Below are 18,010 nucleotides of genomic sequence, written 5' to 3' on the forward strand. Positions count from 1 at the left end.
GACTTACAACCAGCTCAAAACTAGAATGCACAAGTTAGGATAGATGCCTGAGACTGGTTGCAGATGTGGTTACATTTCTTCTGATTTGGATACTTTAATAATTAGTTGTAACTATAATGTACAGGATAAATACACTATTTCTCTGTTGTTGACATATGAATACATATTTTTATATTGGTTTTATATTTTCCTGCATATTCATGTTTTACTGTCACTGAATTAACAATGGTCTTTGTAAATGCTTCATTAATTTAAACAAATATCCTTTAAGTGAGCCAAACATTTCTGCAAGGGAGAGTGTATACATCTTTCCCAACCTCCCTCACTCAGATTTGGAAACACAATTGGTTTTACCTGCTCAGTACTTCAAAGGCCAAATTCTAAAACAGCAGAGTTGTCAGTTATTCAATCAAAGATACTCCTTCCATTTATCTGTAAATAATACCTTTTTCCCCTTGCATTGCTCATTCCAATTATAATTGATAATAACCTGCTTTAAGAGCAGGTTCTGCAATATTCTGAGGGATGTAACTCACTTGTGTTATGTAAGGTCTACCAATACACTGAAAAAAACCTACAAAAACAAAATAACAAAACTGCTTTCCTGTTAACTCATGCATATCTTTTGTTTTGTTTGGTGTTTTGTTTTTCAAAGCTGCTTTTAAAATCGTGAAGGGTTGGCTTGGCCCAGATGCAATAAGCATGTTAAAGTTCACAAACAAGAATGATGTGCAGGAATACATCAGTGCAGAGTATCTGCCACCTCACATGGGTGGAACTGTAAGTATGAAATGTCATGTTTCTGTTGTGATAGTCTGAGGCACCTGTATTCCATATGTGAGGTTGAGGGTTGGCTCTTCACAGATGAGAGATTTCTTTAAATTGTTTTGCCAGTGATAATTTCAAAATCACAATAATGTAAAATAGGTGAACTTCATGAGAATTTGATATCTACATTCTTAAGTATATTCTTAACTACTGTTACTATTTTTTCTGAACTATTCATCTCCTTATAAGTCACTGAAAACCACTTAGTTTTTCAGGCTTTCAAGAAAAATTATCTGTCATTGTCACTTGTACTTTTTTTACTCCCTGGTAAATTAGAAATGGTGTATGTTTATGAAACAAATTCTATGAACAGAAAGTAGGTTTCATTGTCCTCTGAGAGTTCTAGCCCTGCTCCAGAGCTATGATTCAGTAAAGACACTTATATTGGAGCTGTTTTTCTTTTGCTGTCTCTAGGGCTGCATTTTCAGACATGGCTGTAGAAGTTTCTTTTCAAAGAGTACAGTAGAGCTCCAGTTTAACAGCAGCATCAGTTTAACAGAACCAGAATCCAGTTCTAGTGCAATCTAAAGAGTGCAACAGCACCAAGCAACTTGCACAACAGGTTTCACTTTTCACAAGGCTAGTAGATCAGTATTGCATAACCTTTAAAATAAATTAGCAGAAAAATTATGCTTTAAAATATTAATAGGCCATTTATGGTAGAAGAATAAGCCCACTGCAGGAGAGTTACTTTTCATGGTTCTTTTTCCACCTTTTCTTTTCTGAAGTACTTTTGGCATTATGGCAGCAACAATATGGAGAAAAGGAGGGTTGTGTTTCAGCAATAGTAGGGGAGGCCATGTTCCTTTGTATATGAATTCAGGGCAGTGTTATTGTGGCCAGGACATAAATTTGTTTAGGTAACATAAATAATGTTACTTTGATTTTCATTTGACTGAGATTAGAAGCCTTTAAAAAGTGCATGTGGCTCTTGAGGAAAAGATACCTTTTTCTCCATGGAAAATTGCTGCCCCAGCTCCCACTCTCACATAGGAACTTCCTCATATGGAAAAAGTGGAAATTACTGCACAGCAGGAGTGGGCATTGAGGGAAGGGCTGATGAGGTCTGAAGTGGTTTCAGTAAGGAATAAATGTTGTTTAGCACTGGTTCTGGGATTGCCTCCTGTAGTATTGTCCTATTGTTGCAATAGAGGGACAAGTATTTTTCCTTATTAAAGTTGAGTATCTCCCATCTGCTTTTTAGACTCTCTTACCTAATAGTTCATTATGTCTTTAAAGAAAAAACTTGTGTGGTTTTGCTATATACCCTACTGAAGCATCTGATGGAACACACAGTTATTTGTAATCCTGCCTTGGGCCTGAACGGTCTGATTGCTGATTAGTGATTGTTGATCAAGCTGGCTCCATATTGCCCATCTGAGAGCATGAACAAGTTTCAGAATCATGGAGGCAGCTTATCCACATCATCTGCCTGGGGTAAAAAGTTGCAGTGGCAGAAATAAAGTAGTAGAATAGTAGTAAACTTGTCTGACACAACTCCAGGGGTTTTAACAATTTCAGCAGAACAGTTTTATCTCTGCATATTAAGAGCCCTGTATTTTGAACCAGCATATTCTTTGTCTAACTACTGAGTTTCACTTGGTGGATGTTTTGAGCTGTTAACCTCAGAACTGTCAGAATTTGGAAGAATTGTTAGCAAATACTGAGACTCCAAAATTGTGCTCTGAATCTTTCTTCCCAAGATTTTTTCAGTGTATACAGTAAAGCAGGATCTTTGCATCTCTGATAGCAGGGAGTTTTTCACTGACCAGACAACAGACAACATAATGCCCTTTTCTCAGAATTTAACTTTTCTTGATGTGATTAACCTTGGCTTCTCTTGAGGCAGCTAGCTGGAGTACAATTCACCATTATTAGTATTGTCAAGCCTGGCTTTTTAAAATGCAGTATCTGACTTGCACAAATTGATTCCTTCCATTTTTCTCTCAAGTGTTTGGTTTTGTTTGTGAGGCAGTTTGGGTTTTTTTTCCTCCTTCTGATTTCCTCTCTGTCATCTTTGATTTCCACGCTTTTAGTTACAGATCTTCATATTCTCCACGAGCCTAATGCCAGTGAAGAGCACAGCATGTCTGCATCCTTTGCTGTGTCCCCTACCAGGATGCAATTTTGAGGAGCCAGGTCCTGCCAGTGGAGCAGATCATTTGGCTGGTTAATTTGGGGACATAACTAGATTCCACTGCACTTATGTTCTTTGTATTTCAAAGACTGTTAGACTAGTTCTGGAAGCAACAGAAAAAAATAATCTGTAGAATTAATAGCGTTAAACCTGAAGTCAGTGATTACTTTGCTTAACTAAGGGAACTGTTCTTTGTCTCTGAAAGCATCCAACTTCAATGTCTCAATTAAGTTATCTTTAAGCATATTTTAAGTCTGTCTCAGGGTCACTCAAAAGGTGGATTAGAAACTTTCCATAGCTTTAAAATCCTTTGATTGACTGTGAAAGAGGAATATTACATGCTTTATTTTTAGACAACTAGTGGGCAAAGGTGTCTCCAGAGTACCAAAAGCATTAAAACTAATTATGGAAAATAGAAACTTGGGTTTTTCAAGACTTCAGAATATGGATTTGGTCTAAGTTCCATTGAAGTCCTCATCAGTCTGTTGGCTGTGGCTGTTACCATATTGCTAATCCATACATGCTGCACATCAGATATGTGGCTTTGAGTTGTTCTTGTCCATAGTGCATAGAGGTCATTTGCTTTATAGCAGTAGATCTTGTCAAAATGCCCAGGACAGATCTAGGAGCAAGCTGATGCTAGCCAGCCTGGAAAATTAGGGTTAGGTGCTCAAGAGCCACTTGGTAATATTTTTTATTTAGTAATAAATGTAGCCTAAGTCAATGTTTTCTGGCTTTCCTATCTATTGCATCACACATTCTGCCATGTCCAGCTGTGGGAACAGTCCAGTTCTTAAGGCATACACATTTCTGACTGAGAAGAGAGATTTGTCTCTTCAGTAATATTTTCTGCAAGACTCAAGTACGTATTGTGTACACTTTGATACAAGACATGAACACACAGTAGGGTTTTGATTTGTTGTTTTGCCCAACCTTTCTCTGTCAGAAAATGGATTTAACAAGGATGAATTGATTGAGATTGTCTCTACTGGTGCCAGTATTGAACAATGTGTGCAACTGCTGTGCTCTTCACCTGGGTTTCTAAATTGATAGCCCTCAGGTTTTCTTGGAATTACCTTATGTAGGTCAGTGGCCTGAAGTTAAGACATGCCTAAGCTTGCATATGACTTCATGGCCACTGTGTGCATGTAATCTTAGAATATATCACTACTATGATTAAGACATCTCTACAAAAACTGCCAAAAATTGTAGCATGCATTCTCTAGATCTGCTGTAAAAAAGAGCCATAAGTTTATAGAATGGATGGATCAGGCATTGAATAAGTGTCTTGTTTACCTGGCTGAGGTTTTCACCCTGTTAGTAGATATACCCATGCCACTGAAACTTAGGCACTGTGACTAGGAAGTATGGGACTTGGAACAGAATCTCATCAGTGGGACAACTCAGCTCTTGAAGCTATCAAGCTGCATGGATTAAGAAGGCCAAGTAATATGTGCAGCAAAATTCATTTCCATCTATTAAGTTCACTTTTTTACATGCCCTACATCCTATGCTGGGAGGGAATGACAAGGCTTTGGTGGTTTGGGTAAGTGAAAGCTGGATGTTTCTGTCAAATGTGGGATGTCAGTATTCTGTAAGACTGCTGTAAGATTTCTTGTGGACTGGAGTCTTCTTTTAATAGTGATTTAGTCTGTAGCTGATACCTAAAACTTGTCCTTCTGGTCCTTAATAGGATATTGTTTGTGCCAGTGAATACCTGTTTCATTCACCTAGAGGTCTTTGACTGTTGCTACAAAGGAGTAGATGAGATTAAGACCTTGATTATAGATGAGCAGGAAGTATACTTTTGAAACACCTTTTTTGTAACTCCCTGCTGAGGGAGGCTTCATTTGTGAAGCAGGGGCATTGCTCCATTCTGCCTCACAGGAGTCAAAGCTATGATATTTTTCTCCACTGGAAAAGCTGACAGACTAGATCAGTTTACTTGATGCTTAAAACTGCTTGAAAATGCAGTAGGAACAGAGATCCCTGTTCAAACACTGCCTCTAACATTAAATGTAATAAAACAATTTAGAGAATGTTAAGAACATTTCCAGTTAGCAAAAATTGTTTTTTACTGATCTTCCAATGGAAAAGGTACCTTTATTGTAGAGTCATTGAGAACTTAAGTATTCTGCTGCTGCATTACTCAGATGTCTTAAATGTGGTCTTTAAATTGATTTGGCATTCCAAAGACTAGAGGTCTGAATTGCAGAATATGCTAAAGGTCTACACACACATTATGTTAAGTTTAAGGGATTATTTGGGGTTGTTTTATGGTTTTGGGCTTTATTTCCTTTTTTTAAAGTGGCCATTGTGAAACTAACATGCAAGGAACTACTGATGTTTTTCATCACTTTTGAAATATTTTCAGAAATAGCTGTCATAAGTTTTAAACCACATTTTTGAGAACTAAGGCGAGAACTTCAGCAATTAGACTCTGAGTGCTGATCCTTGATAGACCAGCTTCTGTAGTTCTGCTGTGACTATAAATCCAAGTTACAGTTTACTGGCTTTGTTGGATGACTGTATTTATTTGTCTATTGATAAAATAGAAATTCTTGGTGTCAGCTTTCTGCAGGGGTGCAACTTGAAGTGGATAAATGAAACATAAAAGTAATGTGAAACAAGAAACAAAGACACTATTTCCATTTAAAAAACCCTAGAGAAGGCACTTCTAATCCTTTTGAATAACTCGTCTTTTATAAATCCTTATCTTTCAGGATTCTTTCAAGTACAGTTATCCTCCTTTGGTTGATGATGATTTTCAAACTCCTTTATGTGAAAATGGGCCCATTACAAGTGAAGATGAGCATGAAAGTAAAGAAGAGATAGATGCAGACACCAAGGAGACTGGGGAGCTGAATGAAGCACAAAACCTTAATCAGAAAAAGGTATCTAAGTGAAGATTTAGGCAAGACTAGCTAGATGGTTACAAAGTGGGACAAGAGGAGTATAGTTTTGGTTATTTGTCTTTGTGTTGTATGTTTTTAACAGTTTTTCTGTCTTCTAATTTAGCAAAAGAACACAGGAAAACTGAAAAATTATAATTACAGTTTCAACCTTGCCTCTTGGTTTGTTAAGGTTCATGCTTCAGAATGCATAAAATATGCACCAAGTATTTAGTCTGTCTCTTGGAATATAGTGAATTGTACAGCAAAAGGAAAAAGGTTTCTGTGTTTTGTTTTCAAAGGTTGTCTTTCTGGTAGATTTCTTTTTAATCTTGGTATATTTAGTGGTGATCATTTTGAAATAGATCTAGTTTTCTCTGATACTTAAATCAGTATGTACATGAAAAAATGTTGTTAAATATTTATGCACTATTGGATGTTACTTTGTTTTTTAAATTATTGATAAAATCTCAACATATAATGTTTTCATTTATTCTCAGGAGAAATTGTATTCCTACTCCATCAATCATGTTTTGCAACATAATCTTCCTGCAGTGTTGTTTATCCAGAAATAAAGGCATTGTTTTGCACAAGTTCATATGAAGAGATATTTAGGAATATGCAGTAATATTAACTGGGGATGTTGCTCTTGAAAATAGTAGAAAAGAATTTGAAATTCACTACTTTGTTACCATAATTAATTTTGGAATGTTACTTGCAAAACTTCTGTTTAGTGGAGTAGAATACATTTTCATTTACTGTTACGGGTTTGTCAGAATAATTTGAAATGTGCGGATCACTAAGTAGTCCAGCTGTTATTTGAGACTTTGCCAGCTTTAAAAAAAAAAAAGATAATTTCACTGACCTTAAGGTCAAAAGGAAGCATTACATAACCATGGTTAGACTCAGTAGCTTGTTTTCCTTGGGGCACATTTTAGAAGCTATGATTCTCACATACAGAAACATGAAGAATTTCTACTTTGTGTGTGAGTTGCCTTTGGTGCTTAATAAGCCTCAGTGTTTGCTGGATTTTAATTTGCTTGGGTGATTTAGCTTTCTACTTAAGGTATTTTAGGTTTTTTACTTTTTTTACTCTTGAAATACCATAAAGCTTATAATTGTTTTCACTTTTATTCAGTGTAACCAAGGTAACTCAATTTTTTTCAGTGCAAGGAATCATGAGGGATAAACCTGGTTAGTAAGTGCCTGTCCTGTAGGTGCTTCCACTTTTGTAATCTACAGTAATATTTTTTCTGGTAGTTTTATGTCAAACAAAGCCTAACATATAACTGGTGCAGTGTATTTACACACTAACCTTTTTCTACCACTTTTATATAATTATTTAAAAAGTTCCCATGTGGGATCTTTTTATACAGCCTATTTCATATAAAGTTTTGTATTCCTTTCATTCCCATACTTCAAACTTGCATAAACTGAGTTCTCTTCATGTCTTTTCTGTGTATTAAGAGGGGAATAAAAAAGGAGACTAAGCAGACTCTTCAGTCAGCTGATCTGGAATCATGATGTCACTAATTCTTTCAGTCTTCTGTACCCCCCCCCCAGCACCTGCCCTGTTTTGCATGTATTTTCCAAATATTATAGAAGAAAACCCTCAGAACCTAAGATTTACCTGCAGTTTTGAAGGCACCAATTCAATCAGCATTATTTCTTTTATGTTCTGCAATACTTCAGAGTTTCATCTAAGAGCAATGAAGATATGTTTAGCTACCCTGCAATGCAATGAAGTGTGGAATTGGCACTGTGCTTTCTGTTACAGTGGTACAGTGATGGTATTGTTTTCATCTGTTTTAATTTTAATTTGCAATGGATGAATACCAGTGCTTTATAACCTTTGATGTGCTATAACTTAGTGTGTCTGGAATTTTCAAAACCAGACTTGACCAGCAGGAAAATACCTGGTAAAAAAAAACAAACCAGAGCAGAGTTTTTGTTTCATACACATTTAATGTGTTATGTAACTTCTATAGTAAAGAATTTTATTCAGTGGACTTCAAGCACCTTCTGAGAATGAATATATATATAAGGCTTGGTCTATAATTTGTAAACTGTTGAATAAGCCTCATCATATTCTTTGAAATGCCTGCATGATTCTGTAATGTGTAATCCAGGTTTCTAGTTAATCATTATAACTATCATTTTTACTCAGATGAATTCTATAGAACAAATTTCCAAATCAGAGGAAACTGACAAAACAGAGGTCAAACCAAAAAATGCAAAGAAAGCATTAACTACTTTTAAAGGACCTTTATTACATATCAGGTAATAATAATTTTCTTAAATTTTCTTTTTACAATGTGCCTTGGACACTTGAGTACTGAACTAGTTGGTTTTCAAAATAAAGTTTTTTCGGACTGTTAGAGGAAAAAAAATTATAAACAACTTCTTAGGATGGATTTTTACAAAGCTTAAAGAGTTTTTCTGGTTTTACAAGTTTTCAGTGAATCTTCTGGTGTCACTAAAGATTGGTATACTTTTTGTACTTTTGTACAAATAGTTGTATATTCCATAGAATTGTACAAGTGTTTTGTTTATATTGGGAAACCATCTGACTAAGTTAAGTCCTTATCTGTAATGAGAGGACTGGTTTGACATGGTTTGATTTCATTGGCTCAAGAAAAACCAATGTTTTTTCAAGACAGTTTTTACTCTCAAATCTTGCTGGAATTCTTTTGGCTTTTGATGGTATAAATGTCTACAGTAATAGTTTCCACCAGTTGAACTTGATTAATGGATCCAGTTTATTTTGTATGGAAAGGGCTCTATAATGACATATCTACCTAGAAGATTTTGTCATCCATCTTGCAATTATTTTTATCACTAAACTAAAATAAAGAAATCAATTAGCCAATATCACTTTTTCTTTTCACTGCCTTTTAGGTTAAGATGATTGTTTAGAATTTGATTTAGATGTTAACTTTTATTTTCACTTTCAGTTTGCTATTAGATGAATGAAGAAAATATCTAATTTTTAGGTAATTTCTTAGCTAACTTTTTAAGTGCTGTAATGAATTAGTTTTGGAATGAATTTTAATAATGACATGCTCATTAGCACAAATATATTTTATATGTGTAAATTGAAATCTGAAATGAAGAACCTCCTCTGTATAGCCTTAGTTTCTTGTATGGCAAGGCAAAGGCATAAACTGCAAAATTGTGATTATAAAAGAATGTTGAACATTTTCTGTGGCAATCACAAATGCTAGATGTGTTATTCCAACCACTTTTTAATTAAAAAAGAAAGGAGCAAAAATCATAAGCAGACAAGAAAAAAAATCCAAACAAGCAGAAACACCCCCAGAAACTTCCTTTTTTCCTCTTAAAATACTTCAACCTGTCATTGAATAGAAGTAACTTAAATGGACTGCAACACATGGAAGAGTAAAGTTAGTCAAGTATAGAGGTGTTAATACTTGTAGTCTTGCTGTCATAGAAAATAAAATACTGGTGTCTTCATTGTTCTTGCTGTTTGTTTTGTTTTTAAAGTAAAATCCTGAGTGCAGCTGTTGCTCTGCCCATTTTACTGAAAGTGATTGAACCAATAATATACAGTGCCATTCATTACCACTTGTAGGCACCCACCACAGAGACCATAAGCTCTGCCATCCTGATTGACTTGCACCCTTGCTCATCTCCCAGCCTTGCCCTGTGCAGGGAGCAGCCTGGAGCCTGAGCACACAGCTGAGGCACTGCAGCTCTGGCACCAGAAAATCACGGGCCAGAGCTGCGTCCTCGTGCTCTTTTGTTTCTTGTATGTTTAGTCATGCTTATGAGTCGGCTGTCTCCCTCATTTAGACCACAATTGTGTTTGCCTTGTATACCTTTCAATGAAAGGCTGCCTCTGACTTTCCTCCTCAATAAATGAATTTGTTTGGGCAGACAAAAAGCAGCAGCTTCCTTGTACTGTCTGGTGGAGGAGTAACTCGTGGTGTGTTGTGGTACAGGAATTTCTAGCACAAGCTGGTTATGTCACACACATCAGATTAAGGAAATTCCTGCATCTGTGAAAGTTAAAAAGCTTGGGTGTTTTTTTTAAACAATCCACCCTCCTAATAGATACATGCCACCTACCTTCAATGCTGTGGAACTTGATTTCACTGACAAGAGCCATAGACCTGTGGTCCCCAAGCTTTTTTTTTTTTCCCCCATATGACCATAATTGGTAGAACAAGAAAGATCAGGCTCTGGCAGAATATTCCTTCCCTTAATCATGTTTGTGGCTTCTTTTGAGGCTGATTATTATCTTGTTTCATTTATGGTCCATCTTGCAATTGCTGTTACACACGGCCGCAGTAGTACAGTACTAAGACAGCTAAAGTATGTTGTAGCTACAACCCTTCCCTAGCACTGGTTATTTAAGCTGACAATTTGGAAATGCAAGAATACTGAGAGGAGGAGGGAATTACCCTATGAAGTGGTTTTAAACCCATCCCTTTACTGGTTTCTGCCTTATTTGGCCCACTTGCCCACTTCCTTATCCTCACCACAAAAGAAGTAGCCTTGTCATGTAAACTGACTAATGCCCTGTAAGACATCAGCACCCCAACATCACAGTCACCCCCAGAACCCGCTTCCAGCAGGGGCGTTCACACTCGCCCTACAGCACCAAGGGCTTTTCTGCTCAGCTCATACCCTGGGTGAAGTAGGAGAAGAAGGATTGGTACCATAAAAGGAAGTCTTTTAGGGAGGAGGTCAAACTAACATGAAATTGCCATTTCAAAAAGAGGACGTGGGAAAAAAAATCACGAGTTTTGAAAAAGGATATGCAGTTCATTAGTACGCAGTAGAATGGCAGTTCTTTGCGTGCTCCTCATGTGACATAATGAAAGTTCTTCACTTGCTACTCAAGTTTCCTTTCAACAATTATATGAGCATGCCCTACATTTTACCTACTGGTGTTCATTTGAATGCTTATCCAAATTGAGTTGTGTTAGTTTGATGTGGTTTAAATTATCTCATGCATGACTCTCTTAATTGCACAAGAATATTAAAAACAAGCAATAACTTTATTTATGCATGTGGTACCACAAGTATGTGAAGACTGACTCATAAGTACAAGTGGACTCAGCTGTCGTGGTTGAAATGATTGCCAGGTGTGGATATCTGCCTTCTCTTATGTGTGCACTATACCCATGACAAGGATGGATATTTGAGGTTGAAATTCCTCCCTGTCTGTGACACCTTATACTCCTTAACATGAGCATAAATTAAAGTCAGCAATGCTTTCCCTTACCACACTGCCCAAAGATGCAGTAGCTGACTCTGAGTATCTGTTGGCTGATCCTGCTGTTACAGATGGCAGAAGTCAAGGGCAGTTATCAGCTGAGGCAGCCAGTTCCACTTGTCATGAGTCAACCCTGAGCTTCACTACAAAATTTCTGCTTTTTGTTTTCATAGCTTTTTTTGATGAAAATCTGTTAATGCTGACTGTAGCTTCAGGGTAGAAAGTATCTTATTTTCCTGGAGGTGTGGTCAAGTTTTTTGTATGATCTATTGTAAAGATAATCTGAAGAAACTAATTCTTTTTAAATTTCCTATTAGCCCAGCAGAAGAGCTATATTTTGGATCCAAAGAAACTGGAGAGAAAAAATGTTTGATAGTTCTCACAAACATCACTAAAAATGTAGTGGCTTTTAAAGTAAGTGTTTTATGTGTGGTCTGGTTTACTAAATGTGTAACTTTTTCTTGTTTTCTGTAAGGAGGAAGAATACTATGAAATCCATTTTACAGACAAATTTTTTTATTGTGTAGTGTTGTTTGAGGCAGATCAAAGATCTTCTGGCTGAATTTATGCCTACAGTGTACCACCTCAAAGGGGGTAATTATTATTACAAATCTTTGGAGCACTCACTAAAAAAGAGCAAAAGTGATGGTTGGTTTTTTAGTGAGAGTAATACTTTTTGAAAAAGAAAGGCTTGAGCATTGAGAAGTCATCTTTTTAGAATTTTTCTTTTAAAATACTGGCTGGAAACAAGTTAGTTATACTCCAAAATGGTGCAGATCCATCTGCAAATGTCGCCATCAAAAGAATTAGTAGTTATATTTGCTTCAGAAAGATAGAGTTTACTTGCATCTTTGTGGATTTTTTTCCCATTGTTTGCATTCTCTGCACATTAAAATAACTTAAAGTTTTCATATTTTCATATTTATTATAACATGTTCTTGGCTGGTTTTAAATATGTATGCAAAAGAAAAATAGCAAATGAAAGAAAAGAAAGGATAAATGCAATTGACAGGGAGGAAAAAGAAATATGCAAGAGTCCTATTATGCTTACAAAATGATGTATTTTAGTGATTTGTCCTAATAGTCAAGCTTTCAGGGATTTAGTTATTACAGAATGAGAGAAGTTATGAAGCAATTGTAATTTCTGCATGCACTTAATGTATCCTTCATATTTCTTGTTTATAGGTGAGAACAACTGCACCAGAAAAATACAGGGTTAAACCCAGTAACAGCAGCTGTGAACCTGGCACCTCATTAGATATAATAGTTTCTCTTCATGGTGGTAAGTAAAACTGTAAAACAGAGGTTGTAAGAAATCTGGGCAAGTAGCATTAGACATGCTCTAGGCACTGATGGTTGTGTGTGATTGCTGGTGTGTGGGACTGACTGATGCCCATGTCTACTTGACTCTTGTGTGAGAATGGTACCATTTGTTAGAAAAACATGGATGTCAGAAAGGATTTGAGTAACTGCTTGTACTGATTTACTTCTCCACTCAGGCATAAGCAGCTGTTGTCTGCAACCCATTTTGTTTCTTGTCTTAAAAAACAAAAAAACTGAGTGGCACTTGTCTTACTGGTTCATTATTACAGTAGGAGTTTATCAACAGTAAATCAGTTTCCTAAATTGTTGCAAGGACAGGTGAATTTGCTGGAGAATATGTTCTTTACAAAATTTTGGGTTGTCTTTGAGCTATTAAGATTAAACTAGTTCTGTTAAAATGAACATATATATTTTTGGGAAAACTGTAATTAGAATTATTGGGCTTCAGAAAATGATTTCCTCATTTTTATTTCTAGCAAGTCAGTGTCTGGTGTCCTGCAATAAGCAAGTTCTTATTTTATGGCACTTTTGTGCAAAATACTTCTATTCTTGCAATATTGTTGTTTTATCAAAGCACACTGTTGCTTTTTTTTGTTTTGCTTTTTTCTTCCTTGAGGGCAGGTTTTGCAGCTTCTTTGCAGGATCGTTTCCTTATAATGGCAGCAGAAATGGACCAGTCCTCTGGAGCAGGTGTGCCAGAACTGACTCAGTTTTGGAAAGAAGTCCCTAGGACCAAAGTGATGGAACATAGGTAAGCATATGGTTTTCTGGTAAACAGGGGTTTGGGGGTTTTTAAGCTTTTATTATTTAGCTGATTTATAGCACTTGTGTAATCAAAATCAATGAGGGATTCTCCAAATTCACTTGTGTGGTTACTGAACAAAATACATTGCTGAGACTTCTGCTCTGTTTTAAATGATTAGATGTGGGTTTCATGTATAAAATGGTATTCTGGATGTGCTCTTCTTTTTTTCTAATTATTCTTGTGCTAATTAAGAGTTAAGTGGAAAAAATGTGAATGCATGTGACAATACACATGAACAATAGAGGTTCTGGTTTTTTAATAAGAATGTGTCACTTGAGTTTTCTAAAAGGAAGCAGTCAAGGAACGCAGACATATAAACACAAAACTATTTTCTAGACAGTATTAAAAATGTTCCCTTTCTACTAGGAAATTTTGTAGAAAATTTCTGTAAAACTTATCACATGTTCATATGTGTATTTTGATATTTAATTGTGAAAAAATCATCTAGAAAAATCGCTTAAAAATACATTTCCCCATACACTTCTTTAAATGCACCTGTTGCTCTTCTCTCTCATCCAGTCATATTGGGTGATATCACTGAACTAGGAAAGGTTCCCTGCAGATTTGACTGGTTTTTTGCCGTAGATGGTTCCTGGGGTTTTTCTGTGAGTTTGTGGGGATGGGGTTTTTTTTGAGCTGTCTTTACCCCCTCATGGCCAAAACTACCGTGGAAAAAGTATTTTGTGAGTCTTGATGCCTAAATCTTGTTCTGTGTTTGCTTCAAGGGCTTATCCCTTACTTCCCCTTTGATTAAAATCTGCATCATGTGAGTGACCTTGAGCTTCCTTGCATAAGTGGTGCAATTTATATGGGTTTTTTTAAAGACAGACCCTGAAACAATAGAGAGAGGTAATTTGATTACAAGTGTGCTGTGTACATTAGTTACTCACAAATACAAACCTGACCTTTATTTTTTGGTAAACCTAGACTAAATGTAGTGTAATTATAATTATTGTCTCTTAAATTTAAAAGTGCAGGGACTTTATCCTCTTAAGATGGATTGTTTACTCCTAATTATACAATGTTGCATTACATTTGTGATTTTCGGTGTGTGTTCTTGTTTCCTTTTTACAGGCTCAGGTGTCACGTCATAGAAAGTAGTAAGCCCTCTTCTCTGACATTAAAAGACAATGCATTTAATATTCCAGCAAAAACTAATGAAGATTTACATATACAGGTAATAGCTTATTCCTTTGTTCTGAATATTCAGCAAAATTATAGAATATGGTAGAGATAAAAAGAATTTTTACTGAACCTTTTTGGTATTTTGTGAATTATACTATTTGAATGTCTCAGCAATTTAAGGTAACTACATCAGTTATAGTGATTTAATTATTTTGTTTAATGATAATGATTTAATAATCATTAAACTTTCAATGCAGTTTGCTCATTGTTCTTTTGGATATACAGATCTGGCATATCAATGAGCATCAGTACAGTCTTTTGCTTCTGAGTGTAAAGATGTCACCTGTTTGATGCAGGCCTTATTGTTTATCTATAACTTAAGATTTGAAGCTCCTTTAGTGGGAGAGATTCTTGAAGTGTATAGTGATAGAAAAGGTATTGCTGAGAGACCACTGAGAGAAGGCTTCTTTTCGCTTTTCTTTTCTTCTCTTCCTCTTTTTCTTCTTTTTCTTCTTCTTTTTCTTTATCTTTTCTCCTTATTGCCAGAATAGCTCAAAATTGCCAAGTGCTTTCAAGTGCAGTAATTCTGACTTAATGAAACTGTTCTATTTTCAGCTAACTCATTTACTGCAGATTAATAAAAGACTTGAGGAGCAGATGAATCGCTGCCTCTGGTTCCAGCAGCTGTCAGTTGTTTTATCACTGCTATCAGTTACTGTTGCTGCCTTCTGTTTCTACCTGGCCTATGCCCAGAGAAGCTAAAAAGAATTGCTGTGCCCTGGATGTGCTGCTGCCTGTCATGGCTCCTTGGAGTCAAAAAGATTGCAGTGCTGCACTTGGATTCTGGAACTGCCAAAATGAGGTTTGTGAGCCTACAGCAATGAACAAGGAACAGTTTACTGGGGAAAAAAAGATGGAAGAAATGAATGACCAGCCAACAAAATTACTGAAATTATTGTCTAAGTTGACTCTTACAATAGGGCATGAGGAAGATGTTAAAGTTAGGACCTATTTTCACTGTACAACTCAATAAAAACTACTGAATGGAAGGAGGAAACCAAATACAACATTATTTAAGACTGCTGTGCTTTTTTTTTTCTTCTATTCAAGTACTTAAAATATAATATTTCATTTCTTTTCATCATATTCATTCTTACATTCTGAATCACTCCCATAGAAGATGCAAACAGTCAACCTATTCCAAGGTTAATCTGTTCATCCAGGAAAATTTACAGCAATTATGTAGTACAGGTGGATTTTTTTATATAATCGGTGTATGTATGTACACATAAAGGAAGATATGTATTGTTAGTAATTATTTTGATAATTCAGACTCATTGCTCTTATTGGTTAAATTCCTTATTTTTGTGCTTCTTCGAAATGAAAAGTTATTGCAAACATTTCTTACAAAGAAACATACGCACAAGACAAGACACTATTCCTATTCTCTTTTTTTTTTTTTGGAAAGAACTTCTGTTCAAATTGCAGAAGGAGTGTGGGAGCTGACTTCTTTACTGTGATGGCCTATTATTGGTTCATAAAAAGGCTATTAAATAGTCAGTGTAAGAACTTACTCTGAGCAGTGCAATATGGTTAAATTACATATGAAATTATGAAAAAGGCAAGTCAAATCAGAAAGATTAAATACACTTGAAGGCAGCATAAAAGTATTATATCTGCCATTTCACAGAAATTGTTGTGGAAATGGTGCATGAAGCTAGAAAGAACTTTGCTAACAAGGATTCTTTGTACTCATTGCTGTAAATATGTATATTAAAATGATGAAAACTTAAAAGGAGACTGATGGTATCTTTCATACTTTTAAAATTTTCACTCTTAGGAGATTTAATAGAATTATGTTACTTGAATTAATTTTTGCTACAGATTGGCTTTGTAACAGATTTATTGGTTTTGTCTGCTGACTTCAATAGATGAGAAGTGATTGTTAAGGAAAAATAAAGGTCATACTCTGCTTCTGTCTTTTTGCTTACAGTGTGTTGGTGATGTAGGATTATTTCTAGAAAATAGAAAAGGGCAGTTTAAAATAACAAACAGATTAACTAATAAAGCCAGCAATATGATTACTAAAAAAATGCCATGTACAAAGCAAGGCTGCATAAGTGTTTGTTGCACAGTCTTCTGTCCTCTCTTAATTTATACAATGGTTTACCACATCTGCTTTTTCCTAATTTTTCACTAATCTCATTTCTGCCTATTTTGTTTCTCAGTATTTTGTATTTCTAATGACTTGACAATTAATATTGTTAACTGCTTATAATGAAGCCGTTACTTGGGTTCTTTTTTATGTGCATGCAACTCAAATGCTTTGCTTACAATGAAATGGGTTGTTGTCTTAGTGAGAAAAGTAACAAAGTAATTTGTAACCTTAAGATAACAATAACCATGCTATTAAAATGCCAATTCCTTAATTTGGGTGGATTGAATAGCACTTTACTGTAAAATTGCCAGAAATATATTCTTAGAGTCTTTGCCAATATGAATATTTTAATGTTTTGGTGCTTTCATATATTTTCAGTATTTTATTACTTATTTTATTATTGGTATTTTCTTTGTATGAATCAGATGAACATCTTTTCTATTTTAATATATTTTAGAAAAATACAGTTAAAAATAAATATGAGGAAATGCATAGTCTTGAATGTTGAGTCTTTTAAAAATAGCTGCATCTCCTGAGGTTTTTGCTTTCTCGTTAGTCTGCAGATACTTCATATGGGAGGGGTGAATATGGTGCTGACCCGTGGAATGTTGGGAACAGAAGTTGTGGTGGTGCCTGTCAGACAAATGTGGAACAGGTGACAATGGCTTCTCAAACAGAATGCCTGACAATCACATGGACATGGTACTGGCATGTCAGTGGTACCCTGGCACAAGGGAGGCGAGTCCACACAAAGTTCCTGTAGGGGTTCATAACTTCACATGGACAACAGTCAATTTGTATTTTTCTTCTTTGAAAACATCATTCTATCAATCATCATAGAGTATTTTCAAAGATTTCAGTTGTTAGTAATTTCAGATTTTGTTTGACAGTCCTTGGAAAGGGGTCTCACTGTGGAAGGTTTTGTGCTTAACACACCCTGAAGTTACAGTCACATGATTTGATACCCAAAATCAAGAGAAGAAACTAAAAAAACCTGGGTTTTTTTCACACTATGGGAACTCATTTTAGAGCTTGGAGCATTTTAGAACTTGGACAATTCACAAAATAGGATTTGATTACATGAACTATCAAGATATAAGATTTAGTTTTCCTTTCCCTCGTTGTAGATTTGTAGTTAATTTGGGCTTTTACAGACAATTAAGAGACAACAAAGATTGTAATCCTAAAAATTAGCAATTTTTGCTCCAAAAGAACACATACTCTTTCCTAGCAAGGAATTTTGGTACCCTCTTCTGAGCTTCATTGTTCTACTTTCCTATGTAAAAGGTCAGGCATTTTGTAAAAGGAAAAAACAACAACAACAATATGGGAGTGAGGGGCAGCAGGAGCAGGGATTTTAAATTACTTTTATATTTCATCAGTGATTCCCTGCTTATTTGAGAGAGAGAGAGAGAATAATTTGTCTCTGTTGTTTGCCTTCAGAATCTCAGTTCATCCCTATTTCCAGAGGCTGTTAATTTATATGGGGTTTTTTGACTGT

The 18,010-nt window shown here is 35.6% G+C and overlaps 1 protein-coding gene across 2 annotated transcripts in view; it reads left to right on the top strand.

The window, feature by feature from the left end:
- The window catches only part of MOSPD2 (motile sperm domain containing 2), a 31,143-nt gene extending 15,613 nt beyond the window's left edge, over positions 1-15,530 (top strand). For both annotated transcript variants that reach the window (XM_054272009.1, XM_054272010.1), the window contains exons 8-15: positions 656-780; positions 5,689-5,859; positions 8,024-8,136; positions 11,416-11,512; positions 12,284-12,380; positions 13,043-13,172; positions 14,301-14,403; positions 14,967-15,530. In XM_054272009.1, coding sequence (XP_054127984.1) covers positions 656-780; positions 5,689-5,859; positions 8,024-8,136; positions 11,416-11,512; positions 12,284-12,380; positions 13,043-13,172; positions 14,301-14,403; positions 14,967-15,113 — 983 coding nt within the window. In that variant the 3' untranslated portion in view covers positions 15,114-15,530. The remainder of the gene's footprint in view (positions 1-655; positions 781-5,688; positions 5,860-8,023; positions 8,137-11,415; positions 11,513-12,283; positions 12,381-13,042; positions 13,173-14,300; positions 14,404-14,966) is intronic.
- Positions 15,531-18,010: the final 2,480 nt, after the last annotated feature.

Source organism: Melozone crissalis, unplaced genomic scaffold (assembly GCF_028551555.1).
Source record: "Melozone crissalis strain CALT ecotype California unplaced genomic scaffold, PUWL_Pcris_2 ptg000013l_1, whole genome shotgun sequence".
In the NCBI taxonomy this organism is placed as follows: Eukaryota; Metazoa; Chordata; class Aves; order Passeriformes; family Passerellidae; genus Melozone; species Melozone crissalis.